Source organism: Stegostoma tigrinum, chromosome 1 (assembly GCF_030684315.1).
Source record: "Stegostoma tigrinum isolate sSteTig4 chromosome 1, sSteTig4.hap1, whole genome shotgun sequence".
Taxonomy (NCBI): domain Eukaryota; kingdom Metazoa; phylum Chordata; class Chondrichthyes; order Orectolobiformes; family Stegostomatidae; genus Stegostoma; species Stegostoma tigrinum.
Genome location: NC_081354.1, coordinates 32,181,976 through 32,203,164, shown reverse-complemented (window position 1 = coordinate 32,203,164; position 21,189 = coordinate 32,181,976). Strand labels below are relative to the sequence as shown.

Genomic DNA, 21,189 nt, shown 5'->3' with positions numbered 1-21,189 from the left:
TCCCATTAACACCCTCCATTAGTAATTTAAATTGAAATTTAAAATTGAATTTTCTCATTAAATTTGTTTTTTTTAGCAGAAAATAAGATTACAGATTGTGCATGTTCTGATGACTTGTTTTTAACTAGAACAACAGAAAGATTGAAGTTCAAATGCTGAACAAAAGATGTAGGAATAGTGAAATAGGAAATTTTTATCTTTTACCATTCTAGAATTATAATGTATGTTTCTTTATGCCATGAAAGAATATAGTAAAATGTAGTAAAATATTTCTCACATCACCAACCTGTTCTCTACTGCCACCTCAGTAATGGCAACAAGGTTCATAGGGAGAAAAGAAAATTTTATTTGATATGTGTTGGGAAAATACGAGTTATCTGAGGCATTCATCTTCATAAAGTTAATTTTAAGTGTGTTTAACTTGGTTGCATGCTAGAATAATTTACTACATGAAATGTTATTCATTTCAGGTGCATCCGATTAGAAGGAGCTTGTCTAAACAGTCCCTGCCAACATGACAGCTCATGCATGGATTATTGGTCATGGCAGCAATGTAACTGCAAGCATGGATTTACAGGAAAATATTGTGAAAAATGTGAGGCTTAAAGTTTTTTTTAAAAAATTGCACATCCACAGTGTGTAATGTTCTGAAAATTTATCTCATAAAACATGAAAAATTGTCTTCTGGGAGAAAAGGAATTAATGTCCTTAATTAGAGCAGAGGTCATTCCAACTGTGAGAGGCTTTCAATAAGATAGCAGTTTATTTTATGTTGTGAAGGGTAAAATTAACTCATAAAACATGGTGTCAGGGCTGTGAGATTGGGTGCTGGTCTGAATGAGAAATGAAGAAGCTATTCATTGATGTAAAACAATGTGTCATCACAGATATCAGTTAAACAGCTAATATTTTTTCAATCCATATTGATAGAGCCTCAGTTCTATTGCATTAGGAACTGGCAGTCAACCAAGCTGATCTCAATATCCCACGAGGCTGGGATATTCCCAAGACTCAGTGTCTCACCGTGAACTGACAAGTTTATTATCACATGCCTTACATAGAGCTGAACCTAAGAATTGGTACAAATTGGCCCAGTAATGCAAAACATTTGGAAATATATGGTAGACCACTTTGAGGCCCCACTGTTTCTACTAACTTCATTGGATGACAATAATATATTGAAATGTTTCATCGCCATTGTATATTTTTGTTGGGTGTTCTAGATTGCTGAAAATGAGAACTTCTATTCAGATTCAATAAATAAATGCTGACTGGGTATAATCTAAGAATTATGATCAGGTAAAATTATTAAGAATAACACTAGTTTACAACCTCATATTCATCACACCATAAGGAATTTGGTTTTCATTATTTATTTTCTATGCTGGCAATTCAGAGCTATCATAATATTCAGTGCATCAGGCTGAAAGTGAAGACAAGCAAAGTGTCAAGGGTACACTAATAAACAATGCTGGCTCCCCCTGCGGCATTCTGTCTAATGTTGGCTCAAGGTTGTCAGGTAATGAGGTGATTGGCACCAAAATAGATGAGTAGAACTTTCAGCACTAAAACAGGCTGTTGACCTGCCCATACCAGTGCGAGTACTAGCTTAGTGCCATAGCTTGCTAATCCTATTTCCCATTTTGTAGCCCAGAACATTTTTTATTTCATTTTTCATTGTGAAGTATTAAATTCCTTCTTCAATGTCAATTTTGAGTTAGATTTAATAAGCATTCGTAGTAATATGTTTCTTATTTTAGATACCCTTTGCATGAGCTTTTTTCATGTGAGCCCGGATAGCTCAGTTGTTAGTGTATCAGACCTCTAATCTGAGGGTCCAGGGCTCAAATCCTTGTTTGGGTGTACAGGTTAGATGGATTAGTTGTGGTAAATGCGGTGATGGGGGAGGAGTGTGGGTCTGGATGGGGTGTTCTTCTTTGGTTCAGTCTGGACTCAATGGCCCACTTCTACACTGTAGGGATTCACTTTTGTAAATTTATTCCGGTGACCAACTTCTTGTTGCCAAATCATTATCTTCTGGTAATGGCCTTTCACTATCTATCGTTTCAAATCCTTTCGAAGTTTGGAATATCTCTGTTGGCTTTAACTTTCTCTACACTGGTGAAAACTAAGTGAATATTTACAGTTGTACTGTTTAGTTTGGTACATTTGAACAGAATTAACAATGGCATATTCTTGACACTTAACTAACTATAATTTGAACTTGGAAAGCTCTTTCCAAATATTCCAAAGTCAATGTTCATTATGACAAAAATATTATTCTTCTAGTGATCAACGTGGACACCGCATTGTCACTGGATGGTAGAGGACGCCTGGACTATTCAATTAATCAAAATAAGAAGCGAGACTATTTAGTAAAGCAGAGTTTGAAAGGGCAACCTCCAGATTCTGTAAGTGCCAGCAGCCTGGACATAAAGTTCAGAACAAGAAGCAAAAATGGCATTTTAATTCATGTCCAGGAAAACAGTAATTATACTACTGTGAAGGTAAGATTAAAGCTAGCTTTAGATGATTTGATTAGACTGCATGCACTGCTATGGTTTTAATCAATGTTCCCATCACCCATGTCCTTTCTTCATAAAGTATTGGTCACACTGCTGGGAGGTTTTAACTAGTGCTAGGCGTTGTGCCAAAAACATCCCTCATCTTAACTCTTGCCAACCAGTCCCAGGCTAAATGATTGACTCCCCAGTCTTCAGCTCCAAAGCCATGGTTTCATGCAATGTAATCAGGAATGGGAGAACTATGTATTTTGTGTCTAACACATACATTGTAGCTAAACACCATAAACAAAAATAACTAACAAAAGTTGGGTTCGGTGCTTTAAACAAAAATTATGTTTAGTTGTTGGATATTGAGTAAGTGACTCATTTAAAGAAGATACTGTCTTAATTCAGCAAAGACAGGTGAATGTTAAAATTTTGAATAAAATCTTGAATAAAATTCTCAAAAAAGTGCTGTGTGTATTCAGTTCATTCAATAACTAAGAGTGAGAAGACAGTTTTATAGTTCCATGGAAACCTGATAAAGGAATATGAATTTTCAACTTTCCTTTTTCAAAAATGTTTTGTTTTCCAGGCAAATGTTCAGTAGGAACTTTCAGAATATCTTCTTGACCTTTGCAGTTTTCAGATACTTCACACATCTTATTTCCTTATTGTTGAAGCATCGATCCTAACATGATGGAAATAGCACAGGGCTCCAGTTACTTAATAGTGAAATCAGTCACCTTTTATTGGATTGCATGTAATAATTGTTATTCTAAAGCAGAATAATACAACAATACAAAGCTTAGAATTAAATAGACTTGTTAATCCTTGAATGAAAAGACTAGAAATGTGACTTTTGTTTTTGTCCATAAATCTTTCTGAATAAGACAGTTTCATTTTTCAGTGGCAAAGTTCACTGTGTACGTAAAGTACTGCATAGAGTAACTCAAGAAGTCAAATGGTCCTTCAGATATACGTAAATGATATAGCCAGCCAGTCAGAGATGGTTATTAATGAGGACAGGCTGGTGTACAAAGGGAACATGATATTAGAAAATTCAGGGAGGTTGCATACCATCACTTTATGTCAGGCAAAAGTAAATGATGAAATTTGACATATTTGTTTTTCTATAGAGTGTTCTGACCCAACACTATTTAAAAGCTACATGTCACAAGCCATATGAAGACTTCTACGTAGTTGCCATAGCATTTTGACTTAACAGGCATTCAGAGTTTTTAAAATTGAAAATGGCATAAATCCAAATGGTCAAAGCATTTATTTGCTTTTGAAGAGTTTAACTGAATTTCATACTGCAGTTGTGTAATACATATGGTTCTAATAGTACAGATATTTATTGTATTATGGGACAATGTTTTAAGAGGATTTGCAATGTGAACAATGATTTTAATGTAGAATTAGCTTGTAAATCTGATATCCTAATGAGCTCCAAAATGATCATTTGAATTCATCAGTTTATGCTTTGAGTTTGCTTCTGCCATCGATTTTTTTAATTGCAATGAATTAACAGGTTTTTTTACCCTTTTCCTCCAGGTGAAAAATGGGAAAGTACATTATACCTCTGATGCTGGTGTTGGTGGTAAGGTAGAAAGGAACATCCCAGAGATTTCTGTTTCAGATGGCCAGTGGCATACTATTGTGATTCAGAAAAATGGATCCATTACCACCTTTTCAGTTGACAGGATACGTACTAAAGAAATACTTCATAACACCCAGGATTTTGGAGGATTGAATGTCCTCATGGTTTCCCTTGGAGGCATACCTCCGGGTCTGAATTACCAAAGCACTGATCCAGGTGAGAAGTTGCACACAAGTCATTTGTCTACACCCCAAGAGATTGATGTTATCAATTAATTTATCATAATCAAACACTCAGATACCAAGGATGAATGGTGAAAATATGTGAATAGGTTGACATTATAGAATTCTGCTTGGGTACTTAAGAGGACTAGGGACTCCTTAAGCAAAACCTTCACGCTGGAGAATTAATGCCAGGCTGTAGGAGAATACTTTGTACATGATTTGAGTTTTGGTCAAATGGTTGTTTCTCACTCCTGATTATTGTGTTGCATTGTTGATGTATGCAGTTTTGATATGCCGTGTTTGCCTTCTTTACAACAGTAATGACACTTTAAAGCTACTTATAATTTTTGGATCTTTTGAGCTGATGAAGGCACTACAGAAATGCTACTTTTAATCCTTGATTATCAGAAGAGGCATGACATATTGTAACTATTATGACCGAACCAGAGAAGGCCAGGATGAGATTTCGTAGAGGTCAAAAAACACGTACGTTTTGTCAGAATGAAGGACGCCTTCCTTCCATTGCCCAACCAATGTCAAGGGTTGATTAAGTTAAAATTGTTGCTAAAAGATGAAAGAGCGATTAAGATAAATATATTTGTACAGATGGCTACAGAACAGGGATTATTGAGATAAGGGTCATTTAAATGCAGATGTGAAGATATTCAGGACAGGAATATCATAAAATTGATTTAAACTAGCCGAAGATCTGACTACAGAAGGTGGATTGAAAGGTTGGGTGCACAGAAGCACAGAGTTGATGAAATGGAGGTCTAGGTTGCAGTTATTGGCAAGAATGAGACCATAAAATATTCAGACATGAGGCTGAGAATATTTAATTTGAGGCATTGGTTCCCAGTTGCCCAAAGTAGATTAATAAAGACAGGAATGTAACTGAACAGAACTTGATTCAGTGTACCTTGAAGGAAATAGATTTCTAGTGTGCTCAATGGTGGCAGCAGTGTGGATGACAGGAGGGCTGTGGACTAGCAGTTAGTGCTACTAGACGTGGAATATAACACAGACAATGCAAAGCTAAAATGAACCAGGAATTCAAGCAGGACCCAATTCTACAAACTGTCAGCATCTACCAAAATGATTTATTTTCCAAAAGTTGCGACCAATTAATAAACTAAAACCTTAAGATGCAGGAGAAGAAGTAGCCTGTTCAGCTCACTGAGCCTGATCTGCTAAATGATGAAATTTTGATTGATCTGATAACCCTCACCTCCACTTCCATGCCTTTTCCCCATAACCCTTTATTCCCTTGCTGATCAAAAATCTGCCCACCTGAGCTTTGAATACACTTAGCACAGAGGGTTGTCGAGGCTAATTGGCTAAAGAATTCTGCAGATTCACTGCCCTGTGAGAGAGAATAAACTGTCTTGTCTCTGTCTTAAATGGGTAACTCCTCCTTGAGATTACACCATCAGGCCCTAGACTCTCCCATAAGGGGAAACAACCTCTCTACATCTACACTGTCAAGCCACTTAGGAACCTTTTATGTTTCAATAAGGTTACATCTCATTCTTCTAAATTCTAATGAATACAGGCCCATCTTACTCAGCTACTCTATAAACCAATCCATATGAATGTTAGCCTTGGGAACCTTCTGTGAACTACCTCCAGTCACTATATCTTTCATTAGATAAGGGGACCAAAACTGCCCACAGAATTCTAGCTGTATCCTACATTATTTTATCAAAACCTCCCTACATTTATCCTCTGTTCCCTTTGAAATAAAGGCCTGCATTCCATTTCCCTTCCATATTAACTGTTGAACTTGGCAGCTAGCTTTTTTGTGATTTAAGCACAAGGACTGCCAAATCTCTCTGCACTGTAGCTTTCTGTAGGCTTTCACCATCTAAATAATATTCTGCTCCTCTGTTCTTCCTTTTGATGTGCACATCCTCACATTTTCCCACATTATTATCCAAATGTCAAGTTTTTGCCCACTCATTTAACAGCAAGTTATCTGGAAAATACAGACTTCTCATGACTAATGCTTCATCATCACTGTTTACTGGCATCAGTGTTGCACCCTAGGCATTTAGACCTACTAAGGAAATGGTGTTCAATCTAAAACATTGCCTTGCTTGATGCAGTAAATTGTTTTTCAGTTCACTGGATAATATTGGAGATCAAAAATAAATTCACCAATAAGCAAACACCACTTGCCGGCAGGAGCTGTAGCCATTTTCCCTGTCTCCTTCATAAATACTGAAGGAACCCTACCGCTAATACAAAAGGTAGAATTATTCCAGCCCTTAAGCAGGATGGGCAATGGTGATGAACTTCAGAAAATTAGGTGAGAATAGAAAAATCTGACTATTGATATCGAGAAAAGAAGTTGTAATTAAGCAGCGACTACCTTATTTCTATGTGTTTACATGTCATTGTTAGCTAATCCCATCACATTTAAATGTAGCTCATTCTTCTCCAGTGCATAGTCAAGAACCTTTTGAGTGCCAGTTCCTGACATAAAAGTCAGAGTTATTATCTGATGGATGCAGCTCTCTGCTTGCTTCTCTGGACCTTCAACTTAGGATTCATTCACCACCAACACGTTGCACACTCCATTTACAACAATTGTCTCCACCCTCCATCCATAGAAGTCATCGTTGGCAAAACACCAACCTTAACATCATCATAGCTGATATTGGGCTGATTCATTATAAAGTTTGGCACTTCACTGATGCCCCATATTGCAATGCTCTTGTCAAGTCACACTGCACACAAGAAAGCACACTCATGCTTCTGTACAAGAAGAAGCAACTTTTGCTATCTAGAATGCACCTCACCCTTGGGAGTAAGAGCCCATCCAAGATCCCAACAGATGCCCTGCAACAACTTAATGCTTGGAGCAGAGTAATTTTCATTGAGGTGACATTTGTGTCCTATTCTCGAGAGGAAACCCTACCTAAGGGAATTGCCAGCCATTTGAATCTTTAGAGCTCTGCAGTCTAAGCATTGCCACTTGGGAATGATGGTTACTGCTTGGACTACAGGCAATTATAGAGTTATACAGCGTGGAAACAAAGCCTTTGGCCCAACTGGTCTGCAGCGACCAGCTGTCCTAAACTGATCTAGTTCCATTTTCCAGTATTTGGCCCATATCCCTCTAAAGACATCTGTTTCAGATACCCATGTAGATGTCTTTTAAATGTTGTCATTGTGCCCGCCTAGAGAACTTCACCTGGCAGCTCATTCCACACATACACCACCTCTTGCATGAAAACGTTGCTCCTCAGGTCCCTTTTAAATCTTTTCCCCTCACCTTAAACCTATACCCTCTAGTTTTGGACTCCCCAATCCTGGGGAAAAAGATCGTGGCTGTTCACCCTATCCATGCCCCTCGTGATTTTATAATCCTCAGTAAGGCCACCCCTCAGCCTTCAATGTTTCAGGGAGAAAAGCCTCAGCCTATTCAGCCTGTCCCTTTTGCTCAAATCCTCCAACTCCAGCAACATTCTTGTAAATCTTTTTTGAACCCTGCCAAGTTTAACAACATCTCTCCTATAGTCAAGAGACCAGGACTGAACACAGTATTCCAAAAGTGGCCTCACCAATTTCCTGTACAGCTGCTCCAAGGAGTTGAGTTATGTCTGGGGTCAGGCTGTGAGGTGGTTGGGGGGTGTCATGTTCAAGAGATCAGAAAGCAGATTGAGAAAGGGAGAGAGCTGCCTCAGATGGGTACCAGGATCCCACAAATGTCATTTTGTCTAGCACCAGCTTGTGCAACAAGAGCTGTCAGCCTGCCTACATTCTGTAGGCCTCCCCCTGCCATGAGTAAGATGTTAGCTATGGGAAAAAGCCTTTAAGGGGCTATTAGTTGCTAACTTATGAGCCTTAGTAGGACAAATGGGCCACCCAAACCTCCTGGCCCCCTCCCATAAAATTCCATACAGCTACAGGGCAAACAGGTACGTGGCAGGAAGGCCACCCTCTGTATCTTACATGTGTGTCACCCTCACCACCCCTGCTTTAAACGCACCAGCAAGGGAGTATAAGAATTTAGATCATTATATAGGTGGAAGTTCTTTTATGTAAAGTGCCGGGTGCACCTTTTTAATGAATGATGTTTGCAATGGAAGGTACAATTTTTCCTAATTAACAAGCAGGAATATTGCATTAGAGGTCACCTGGGTCTTTCTCCCATTTACTTCAAAGAAAAGTAAATACCACATTGTCAGACCCTTGTCTTTAGGTTAAAATTTATCGTTTAGATATACTTACCAGAATAATTGCACAAAGTCGTAAGACAACTTTGTATTGAAAGCACAATTCCTGACTTACCTGATGGATGTTGTATCGAAGATGACTCATACAAAGACCTTCTTAGAACCCTGACTGAGTTGAAGCAGTACGAAACGGGGAACTGAAAACCAGAAAAAGGTCATAAATTATATGAGTTAACCTTTGTATAATATTATGGCAGGGTGTATATCATCTGTTTACTGTTGACACCTGTTCGTCATTTAAATCACGTCTTGTTCAATTCTGGCACATCTGTTAATATTTTTAAACAATATACAACCTGAACTCCTTTAGAACAAAGCTTCCTTGATGATTCAGCCATTTAGGATCTGATGTATTCATCTGTATTCTTGCATTATATAACGCTTGCCAACAATTGAAACCATTCCTATGTCTGACTGGTGGAAGCTGGTGATTGTATACATGATTTTCTTCATCACTGGATTTAGCACACTAACAGTTCTTCAACCTGCTGGTGTTATAAAGAACCAGTCTAGGATTCTTCCAGGAGTTCCAGACATTATTTGCATCTTCTGTAAGCAATTTGCCTTGTGAATCAGTGCTATGACCTAAAGTACTGTGCTGCATTTGAAGGGAGGCCACTTCATTACTATAACATTACTCAAAGCAATGAGGTGGGGTATCTTCACAAAGTTGACAAAGACTAAATTGAACACCCTCAAAAATGTGTACCATAACACAACATGCATTAGACTAACATATTGCTTCAGATGCAGAGAGTAAGTCAACTTTGTGTTCCATTGTGATTGGCATGAAAGAGTAAGTGCAATCAGTGCTAAAGGCACTGCTAACTGACTGCAAGCACCAGCAATGGAACCAGTTTCATGAGAGGCCAAGATACTAAGGCTGCCAGTAGGGAAATTCAGAATGCGTCCATTATGACTGTAAATGTCCAAAGGGGTTTGCAGGTTGTCACAACAATTTATTCATCTGTCCTTGGGAATTCTGGGATACTGCTCCCTATGCCAACCGTTCTCCCACCCCACCCTGGGGATTAGCAACTAATCTGGAGAATAAACCTGCTACCTTCTCTCAGGATTCCCAAAAGTCTCCATGTTCACACTGCTCCCACTCCAGCAATGCCCATGCTGTTATCTGTGGAATGGAAGCTCCTGTAAAGGCATCTGATGCCTCCTTTGTTAAAAAACAGCTGTCATGTTGTAACCACAATGGTAAACACCAAATAGGAACATCAGGGCAGGCAAAAACACACAGATGACTGACCATAAGGGAATGCAGGAGGGACATTCAGTGACTTTTGTGTGGAATTTTGGAAAGTTTGGTTTATACATTTGGTTTTGAATATTCTGTGTTGTGACAATCAATAACGAAGGGAAGACAAGGTCTGAGACTCTTGTTGAATGGGAAATATGACTCTTATTTCATACAGGCCACTAACCTCTGCATGGGTTGTGCACCCAGTGCCATGAGCATATAGTAGTTCTTGTCAGTTAGTTAACAGTCTCATTTTCCATGTAGGTTGTAATGCACATGACATAGTGAACTGCTGCAGCATTAAAGGTATTGTGACTTCTGTCTTGAAACCCATGCATTGACCTGTAAGATACACTGCACATGGTCACACAGCACATAAATTGAATATTGATTGAGTGGAATCGCTTTGGTAACAGTACATCTCAAGAGTTAACATGCGCAGTCACTGGCTGTTCTGCCATGGGAAAGCCTGCAATCATTGTCATGTCATGGTCTCATCCTGCCTGCTTGTTAAAATCAAGTAAGAATGAATTGAGTTCAGCACTGTTTGGATACATAGTTTCAGTGACCTCGGTTATGTAATAGTTGATGGCATGATGGGAGATGTTACAGATATCACCTGCCTCAGCTGATAAGGAACCAGATACACACAGATTCATAGCCATGGTTCCCTTCCAAACACAATGCCATCTTTGCCCTGTTCTGATGTTATATTTGTAGCTGGCAGATTTCACTGCAGACGTCCTCAGTGATGCACCGAGTTTGGACACTGTTCCTCACTGAGATTCATGGAGAAAAAACAGGATGGATACAGCCTCCATCTGAGAATCTTCTCTCTATCCTGCTCCTCCCTCATCTTGTCATTTGTCCTGCTCTGCATGCACTGCACTGATTTTCCCAGTCATGCTGTAAATCGAGAAGAATATCTACACTTGCATCTATGTTTGGGTGTACATTGTACAGAAATTGCTGGGAAAGCTCAGAGCTCTGAAGAAGGGTCGTTAGACCCAAAATGCCAACTCTGCTTTCTCTCCACAGATGCTGCCAAACCTACTGAGTTTGCCCAGCAATTTCTGTTTTGTTTCTTATTTCCAGTTTCCACAGTTCTTTGGGATTTTGTTTTGGTTTGTAGAAAATCCTTGAATTAAGGACAAAGCTGTTCAGTATATGCCAAACAACTCCCAGTGAATGTTATCAGCTGTGAAGATCTGACAAAACCAGAAAACACTTCCACAGTTACAGTAACTGCCAGTAGAAGTCACTCAGCAGGTGACTTAGAAGGATTTGATGATCCCTTTATATTGCTGGGGGTGTACTTCCTGCTACTAAAGGTCCGCTCAGCTGTGCATGTTTAAATGATAACAGTAGCTGGAGCACTGTACTCCAGAGCTACTGCACTGGTTTTGAATTCATGTCTACTTTACGAACGTGCACTGGGCACTCCCAGCACACATGTTAATGCTCTCACCAGTATGACATCTGGCATGTCTTGCAGCAGGATTGTCTGCCCACTGCAAATGCCATTTTTGTACCAAATCACCACTCCTGGCACTGAGAAACCAGGATCCTCATGGAAATACCAAATCTGTACTCCACCAAAGAAAGACCCAAATATTGAGATTCAAGGGAAGGCCACCATAACAGCATGAACTGGACTGGAGTAACAGATACTGAGTGCTACCTCTAGCATTCTGTACGCACCCATTTAATACTAGTGTCCACAGAACTTCGCAACATTGGGAAAGTATCAGGAGACAATGCACGTGTTTCCCAGGAAGTATTCTTCACACCCCTCACTTTGCTGAAAGTGTTCCATTAGTTCCAGCTGAACGCAGAGGAAAGTAATAGAAAAATAATACTGAAGTTATTTCATTGCCACAACTAGTGGGTAATCCTGTCCTTTTCCAATACCTAGATCTCATTCTGTTTGATTGGATGCAGTGCTATCAAACTATTTTTTTAAAGGGAAATGGGCCACACCAGAAAGAAATAACTCTACCTCGACTCCTTCCTGCTGCTATACATTAGTCATGGGGAAGAACTCAAAAATAACAAGCAACTGAGTTCACTTTGTTGCCAAAAGGGAACTGTAATGGCAAGACTCATTCATTTGGCAGTGGGTTCAAATCTTAATCAGCCCAAGGTCTCCTTTATGTGCTGTATCCACATCTGTCTTACAGCTGGAAAAACTGAGTGATTGTTTCATGAGCAAAGCACAGCCTTCTCATCGCTAAAGAGTCATTGTGAAGTAGACCTTCTTGGAAATGGGGTCTTTGACCAACGGTAGGAACAAGAGGTTAGGAAGCTGACCACCCCACTGGTCATTCTCCTGGACCTACCTCCACTCCCACCTCAAAGTAGGGATGTCCATTAAGGTTCTTATGCATGCATTTAAAAATATATTTAAAGAACTTCCAGCAAATTAATGCAACATTAAAATTTATCGAGAAAATTTGTTAGAAAAGGGAATTGTAAAAGATTTTCTTTTAAAAATCACAAAATATAAATAAAAATCCATGTGGAAAATTTGAAGAAGTCCCATTTAGGCTTGTACAGATACCTTCTGACTTCACTGCATGGAAGATTGCAGCACCTCTTTCTCATATCACTCTTCTCTACCATTGGGCAGGCCAAAGTGCAGATAATTCCAGGCTTTGTAAATCTGTCCCAGGGTAAAAATTACATTCTAGAAGGTTCAGGGTTTCATTTGCGGCAGCATAAATACTATAATAATACCTGTTAAGCTTGTGTCAACAGACAGAGTGAATTGCAAACACTGATTTTTATAGCATTACGGCAGTTTTCCTTTCAACTATTTAAGTGACACAAGATTTAAGTGCTCTGATGGCTTCTTTGGTAGCTGTTCTGCTAGTCCTTTTTGTAGTTTGACGGTTCTGTTGATGTTATCCACTTCTCACATGTGTACCAGCTTGCCACATTTACCTTAGCTACTCTCATTCTCTCAGACATTCTGCTGCACTTTGAAGCATAGTCAGCTGAAGTCAGCTTCCATCTTATTCAGAATTTCAGAATTGAATATTTTGAAGAACATTGAGGCTAATTTTGGTGTGGTATAATTCCACAGAATAGCAGATTGGCAGATTAGCATTTCTCCTGCTTTTGCAATTAAGTATCTGGAGAGATGTAAGTATCTGTTGATTTGCTGTCACTGTAGTATTTATTTCTCCTAATTTCTCCCAGCACTAAAGCTCTCCACTCAGCGCATATTGAAAAGCTTGCTCGTGAAACAGGTAATGTTGACATGCTCAGTATGCACTAGCAGCTGCTAATCTGTTCAAACGAATTCCCCCTATTTCTCGCACATTTCCAGATACATTTCTTTCTTTGAGGAATAGTGACATGGCACTGGACATTGGACTGCAGTTAGGCAAATAATCTTCTATCATCACCATCAGGCTCCTGTGACAAAGCCAATTTTAGATCAAATTAGCTTGGATTACATGTATTTTTATCTTCTTTATTCAGCCTCCCTTGTTTGCTGAAATCCGTATAAAATACATCAACTGCACTACCTCATCTATACACCCAATCACCCTGACATAAAATTCAATCAAATTTGTTCTGCATGACCTCTCTCTGACAAAGCCATGTTAACTGTCACTGATCAAGCCTTGCCTTTCCAAGTGGAGTTTAATTCACTCCAATAGTTTGCCTACCATGAATGTAATTTAGCCCTGTGGAACACAGCAGCTTACTTTTATCTCTCTACGTCCCTGGTTTCTCTTCAACAGATGTGTACCATGGCCTCTGACGTAAAACCTTCTGCTTTCCGGATGCCCTGCAGCCATTCAGTGACATCCCTGACCCTGACCCCTGGTGATGCAATGCACCTTCCTGGAGTCACATCTGTGGCTAGAGAAAAGCCAGTCCGCATCCCTCTCTATACAGAGGCACCTGCCACTAGTTCCTTTAGACTCCTGTTCCTCCTCACTTGATTAGTTGGGCCACCCATCGTGCTGTATTCCACGAAGAGACCTTTACTCTGATCCATTTCTGGCATAGGAAAATGGTTATTGAATAGGATGCCCTCTGGGGCTTTCCTGTCTGCCAGACTCATCCCATTTTTCTGCTTGGTGGTCACCCATTCCTTTTTTGATTGCAGCTCTTTAGTCTGCAAAGTGACCCCCAAATCTGAAAATGTGCTATCCACATCACCTTCAGCCTCTGCTCCTCCAGCTGATACTCAAGTCCCAAACTGTTCGAACCGGTAGCACTTCTGCCATATTGTCAGCCAGTTTGCCAGAAACATGCTGTAATTCCCATATGCTGCTGACAGCAAAGCACGCTGACTTGGGGTCCCCTGCCAGTTTCAGTTAAATTTAAAAAACCTTACTTTTGACACTACTGGAAATAAAGAGCTAAACTATTACCCTGAAGACCCAAATGCAAAATGCTGAACAAAACTATAAAGACAGTTTAAGTCTCAATACAATACTATAAAATAATAAAGGATTGTAGAAAAAACAGAAAAAACAGAAAAGAGAAATACCTATCCATCACATCCTCAAGCTGGCATACCGGTATTCGGAGTCAATATTGCAGGGTGGTTATGGCCTATCTCCAAGTTTCTTTCCCTGTAGTGGAGCAAGAATCTATTCCTACAGGGCAAGGTGGGTGGAAGAACAAATGCAGACAAAGAAACAGTTCCTTCCACCATTTGCCTAACTTACTACTGACCAAACTGCAGACACTTTCAATCAAAGTACAGCTGCATTTGCTTGAGGTGATGATGTTAATTGCTACTTTTCAGCCCAAATAGACGAGATCTTCCACAGGAATTTTTTTTAAAAAGGCAAGAGAAGAAAGAAGTCCAGAAATCTGGAAGCTGAACTGTAAAATGCTAAGATTGCAAGTAATAGGTTGATGAGTATTTGAAAAGAGTGACCAAAATTTTGAGAATTTAACTGTCGTAAACTGGCAGTAGGATTGGCAAGTATGTAGGTTGGATGTAATAATAGGTCCTTTTTGACCTTCATTCAAGTTATTAAGGCAAGGCATGAAAATTGATGAATAATTTACACAGAGAATCTCAATGGAGCAATGAAAAATATCAGAAAGTCAAAAGGAAGTGAAAATGACACCAAAATGAAAGAGAAAGAAGTAGAAATTATTAGGGGAGCATGCAGGCAGGGAAGTGGGGCGAACAGTCAAGTTGCCAAAGTCAGTGTTCTTGCCTGAGGGTTGCAAATTTCCAAAATGCATTGGCTTTCAGGAAACCCTTTTTGTTCAGTGAGTGATACCTTCTGTTGTCTTTCTCCTATTAAAATATGCTTTGATCATTCTTGTCGACATACAAATTACTTTGTTATAAATAAATGAAATACTTCATTCACTAAAACTTTAATGTATTAATAGTTTCCATAGCAGCTATTGTATTTTATTGGCGTTTTTCCAACAGCTGTTTTTATTTTAAAATGCAACTTTTTCTGTCTTATTGCATGAGCTTACATGGTATATATTACCAGATATTTAATATTATTTAATGGTTCTTTTCTCTTTGGGATTATAGTGTAGCCACTAGATTAGGCCTCTGGGAGGTGATTAGACAATGAATGTAATATTAATGCCTTGGTTGCAGCACTAACTGTTACGTGTAAATATTTTGAATTTATGTTTATCACAAATAAGAATAAGACACTCTATAAATAGGTAATGACTGTGTTTTAGCTTGTTCCACTGTTCATATTTTGTGCTCATTAAACAAAGTGCTAGCACTGATCAATATGCAAACTGCATTCAGAGCAGTTGACTTCTGTCTGAATATTTTATCTAGTGGCACAGTAATTTCTTATAGGCATTGATGGCTGTCAAACTTGAGCTCTGAAAATCGGTCTCATGATCTCAGCCCAATTGATAGCTTGGTCCCTGTCAATTTTAAGCATCTTTCAGTGGTAGTTGTTCAGTGTATTCTAACTGGACTAGCAACAAAATAAGGAAAAGACCCTGTTTGCCCCAGTATTAAAATGGGAACTAAATGACTCAGAATGTTGAATATTTGTAGAGGCATAGCTCCTCGTAGCTTTGTCCATCTGTGAAGCCCTCTTCTTATCATTGGATATTTGGTGTAAATTTGGTGTTCTTTGAGTATAGAAAACCTATTGGTCAGCTACTGTAAAGCTCAGGGTAACCAGTACAGGAAATCTAAGATTGACAATGTTTTCTCGCGAACCAAAAAACACAAATGTGAAGAAAAAAAATCAGAGTTACTGTTTCTGAAATGTTAACTCTGATTTTTTTCTTCACAGATGCTGCCAGACCTGCTGAGCTTTTCCAACAACTTTGTTTTTGTTCCTAATTTATAACATCCACAGATATTTTGTTTTTTTTTCAGAAAAACACAAATATTATTGTACAAAATTGACTGGAAAGTTTTTGTGACAGCTTGTTTTTTTTAATTGTTTCCAGATTTTGATGGCTGCATCTCTTATGTGACATATAATGGAGAAACACTGCCCTTCACTGGAAAGCACAGGGATGTTACAATATTGAAAAGTGATCCTTCTGTTAAGATAGGATGTAGAGGTCCTAATGTATGTGCAAGTGACCCGTGCTCAAGTGGACTGATGTGCGTGAACCAATGGTATGCATATGATTGCGTCCTACCTGGAGAATGTGCTTCCAGTCCTTGTCAGAATGGAGGGAGCTGTGAGCCTCTTTCAAAATCTGGATTTGCCTGCACGTGCCCTGAACTCTATACTGGAGAAACATGCGAGACAGTGGTGGCATGTGTTGGTGTTCAGTGTCCCCCAGGAACTATTTGCAGAGCTGGAGTAGATAAAGGATACACCTGCAGTGCTAAACCACAAGCTGAGGAGCTTTCTTTGCCACTCTGGGCAGTCCCTGCGATAGTAGGCAGCTGTGCCACATTCCTTGCTCTCATTGTACTTGGTCTGATTGTGTGTAACCAGTGTCGAGGCAAAAAGGCAAACGTTCAAAAGGATGGGAAGACGAAGAAAAAGAAAGAGAAAAAGAAAAAAGGTAGTGAGAATGAAGGTTTTGATGACCCAGATAATCTCCCTCCGTATGATGAGGAGCTGACTGTGAGAAAGCAGCCTGAAGGAGTTCCAAAACCTGATATAATTGAGAGGGAAAATCCATACTTGATCTTCGATGAGACAGACATCCCACACACAACAGATACATTACCAAGTGGGCAGCCCTGCATAGGGCCTGAAACAGAACTTGAGCATTATGACATAGAAAATGCCAGCAGTATTGCCCCTTCAGATGCAGACATTATACAACACTATAAGCATTTTCGTAGTCATACCCCTAAATTTTCCATCCAAAGGCACAGTCCACTTGGGTTTGCCCGACAATCTCCTCTCCCACTAGGAGCAAGTAGTTTAAGCTATCAACCTTCCTATAATCAAGGATTGAGAACAGCCACACTGAGTCATAGTACATGCCAAAATCCTAACCCGTTGTCTCGGCACAGCCCTGCACCATTCTCAAAACCAGGAAGTTTCTACCGTAATAGCCCAGCAAGAGACTTGCACCTAGCAAGAAGGGAAGGAAGCCCTAATGATATACATTCTGATGTTTGCCAGCCTGGTATTTTTAATTATGCTTCACGACTAGGAAGGAGGAGCAAAAGTCCCCAGACCATGACAAGCCATAGTCATGGTTCAAGGCCTGGCAGCCGCCTAAAACAGCCTATTGAGCAGATTCCTCTGGAGACCACACCACCTGTAGGATTGTCCATCGAGGAGGTTGAAAGACTCAATACCCCTCGCCCTAGAAACCCAAGTATCTGTAGTGCAGATCATGGACGGTCATCCTCAGATGACGACTGTAGAAGACCTCTTTCCAGAATGAGAAACCCAGCTGATGGTACGCCTGCCCCAGAATCATCTTCAGACAGTGACTCACATGAGTCCTTCACCTGCTCTGAGTTTGAGTATGACAGGGACAAGCCTGCAGTCTACACTTCACGAATGCCAAAACTGTCTCAAGTCAATGAATCTGACGCAGATGATGAAGACAATTATGGCGGCAAATTGAAGCCACGGAGATATCATGGTCGTAGGGCAGAAGGAAATTCTACAGTCCTGCAGGCAAGTAATGAAGACTATAAGACACAACCCAAGCTTGGACCACACGGAGCTGTGACAGGAGCATTTAACTGGGACAGTCTATTAAATTGGGGACCTGGTTTTGGGAATTATGTGGATGTTTTCAAAGATCTTGCATCACTTCCCGAAAATGTATCAACAGAGGCAAAAGAAGAAGCATTAAACACTGTTGCACAAAGTGCAGCTACATCTAATGATGCAGAAGCAGAAGAATATGTATAGATATAATTTATATAGACTGTTAACTTTAATACATTAATATCTGCAATTCACTGTCAATGAGAAGCTATGTAATGGAACCCTTTCAAAATCATGTCCTCGTCTCATCAACCTTTGCCAGATGCTATGTCTCATTTTTTTGCTAATGAAGCATTTTGGTCTGAGATGAACATTGTCTTTCAGGGTTCCACTGCATCTCCAGCACACGAAGAACAATTGCATTAAAAGCACATAAGGATCACAGTGATGTTTGTGTTCCGCAGTTGCGGAATATTTTTCCTGACTTTTCCTTTCAGAACTGAAAACATATGTGTTTGATCTGTTTGAGCACAGTGTGTTTAATATTAAGCCACTGGCACTAAAACAGCACACAAGTTGGCTAGCAATTGAAACAGTTGTGCCAATGTTGGGAAGAGTGCTTCAGAACTGCCTTGGTATAGATTTCTCTCTCCCTCCCGTCTCCTTCCACTATACATTAGTCTGACTTCTCATTGGGTGCAGTTTATTCTGTCATAAAATAAATATATCAGCACCCAGTAGAACTATGTGAACTGTTCAGTCTAGCATTGGAGAAAGATTCATTTTATTGTTTTTAACATTAGGAATTATTGTTCTCACTTCCTTAAAAAGCAATGCTCCCCTCCATTGTTTGATATGGGGCCAATATGAGGGAAAACTTGAAAAATTCTTGTTTGGCATAGAGCTAGCCTTCAAAATTTTGGTGCAAACTTTAAATTCTATTCTATGTCCTATTTTCAGGCTTCTTACTTTTATACCATTTTAGTACCCTGTAACTTTAAAAAAAAACAGCTCTGTTTGTTACTGATGATATTTTCTTACAAAGTTCAAAGAAAAATGATTCGTGTTTCTTACTTTCAGGGAAGGTAAGATTGAATACTTTTTGCATTTGTTACTTATGTAACACCAGTATTTTTTTCATTTTTGATATAAGTGTAACATACTGTATCCTTTGTACACATAAATGCCAAATATAGAAATAAACTATTTATTTAAAAAAGTTGTTATTCTTTTATAAAATAATTAGTTTATTTTTAATTAAATGATATTTTGATTTTTAAACATTCTTCTAATATTTGCCAGAGCTAAGCGAAATCTGGAGACCTCATTTATCATATTGTTCATTTACTTTGAGCTTCAATCCTGCAAAGAATGAAACTATGCTGAATGCATGTAACCTAAAGGGAATTAATTTGGGTAATCTCACTTTCTAGACTAAACTGCACTGAAAATTTGACACTAATTGACCCTAAGTGAGGAGTCTCAGTCAGACAATTCTCAAGAGTGACTAATTTGGGAAAGGCAAGGATCATGTTAAAGCATTAAGAATGGGCAAGGCATAATGCTGAATCAGAAAGTGCTATCATTTGCACCTAACCTGAGCTTTGTCACACCAAGGATAGTTTATCCTGACATTGATTGAAATGGGGAAATATGGTTAGATTTTCTGATGTAGCATAAAAGTTCATGAATGATCAAGTTGCACTTCACAGAATGTCTTTATAACACACCATCACAGGATTTATTTTTCATTGGCCTCAAAACCAGGCAGAAATGACTGAGTAACTTAGCCAGTTCAAACTGGCACCTGTGCAACTGTGTAAGACTAACATATAGATTCCAGATAGCATATAATTTATGAGAAATTATGTGAGAGTGTTTATTATTTTTTGTAGTTGCTCTGGTGGGAATGGGCATTATGCTTGAACCACAAATCAATGACAAGAATTCTTCCTTCCTGGTGTTATGTAGGTAACGACGAAAAAGATGGGGAAATACCAAGGGATTGAAGTAAAATCAGAATCTCAGTGTTAAGACAAACATTCTAATTTTCCTCTCAAGTCTTAAATACCAACTTCAGAACCTTGCCATTGAGCCGCGACTTATTTCCATGCATTTGCAAGAGTAAGTAATGGCCTAGAGGTATTATCCTGGACTATTAATCCTGAAACTCCATTTATATTCCGGGGGTCCGGTTCTAATCAGGCCATGGCAGATGGTGGAATTTGAATTCACTAAAAGAATTGGAATTAAGAATCTAATGATGACCATGAAACCATTGTCAATTGTCAGTAAAAGCCATCTGGTTCACTAATGTCCTTAGAAAAGGAGATCGCTCATCCTTATCTGGTCTGGCCCACACGTAACTCCAGACCCAAAACAATGTGGTTGACTCTTAACTGCTCTCTGAACAATTCAGGATGGGCATTAAATGCTGGCCTAGCCAGAGATGCCCGTATCTGTGAGAGAATTTTTAAAAAAATCTAATTAAACGCCCTACTCACTCTATTTATTTCCAGAAGCTTTTATCAATACCCGAGAAGCTAGACAGTGGAAATTGTCAACAGCTTAATCAAAGCATGAACTTGGTGGCTGCAGCTTGTCAAATACCTGTACCAACCATCATGCAACCAATTCTTTGGAATAACATCCCTGCATGCTCCTTGGTTACTAACTTCCTTTGTCCCTGCACTTGGTAAATCACTAGCCTCAGTACAGACTGAATGTCCTCATATTTTGGTTATGTTACTTTTCTCAAGTTTCATACAGGGTTTTTTTTCTCACCAGGCCGAATGTATTTTCTTGCATGATCTTCCCTGGGTTTGCCTCATTAGCTACCCAACCCTAAAGCACCCCCTGCTAGACTGATTCTCCCTCTGGCCACAGCCAGAAATACTTACCACTGTCCAGGGCATCTCGAGCTTCTTGGCACCAGTGGCCATTTTTGAAAGGTGTTGTGCACCTGGTCTTGCACTGACGGTCTGGAACTACCTTGCACGGTGTGTAGCATTTGCCTCAGACACAGGAGATAAGGGAATTTGGCAAAGCGGGACTTCAAGATCCTGGTAGACAGGTTGGTGCAGAGATAGGATATCCTTTTCCCACAGGTCCAGCGGAGGATGCCACGACACCACACCCTGCCAGCTGGATCAGTGCAGTCTCCATCGTCCAGAGGAACACTCAGTAATGCAACAGGAGGTCATTGATCTACCCAATCCGCAAAGTTAATTGCCTTCATCCGCTTTCTGCTA

General features: G+C 39.5%; 1 protein-coding gene across 1 annotated transcript in view; it reads left to right on the top strand.

Annotated features, from left to right (window-relative positions):
* Nucleotides 1-19,117, top strand: part of fat4 (FAT atypical cadherin 4) — a 359,910-nt gene extending 340,793 nt beyond the window's left edge. Inside the window, exons 15-18 of the mRNA XM_048532919.2 lie at nt 471-595; nt 2,290-2,507; nt 4,062-4,323; nt 16,251-19,117. Of these exons, the coding sequence (XP_048388876.2) occupies nt 471-595; nt 2,290-2,507; nt 4,062-4,323; nt 16,251-18,142 (2,497 nt within the window). The 3' untranslated portion in view covers nt 18,143-19,117. The remainder of the gene's footprint in view (nt 1-470; nt 596-2,289; nt 2,508-4,061; nt 4,324-16,250) is intronic.
* Nucleotides 19,118-21,189: the final 2,072 nt, after the last annotated feature.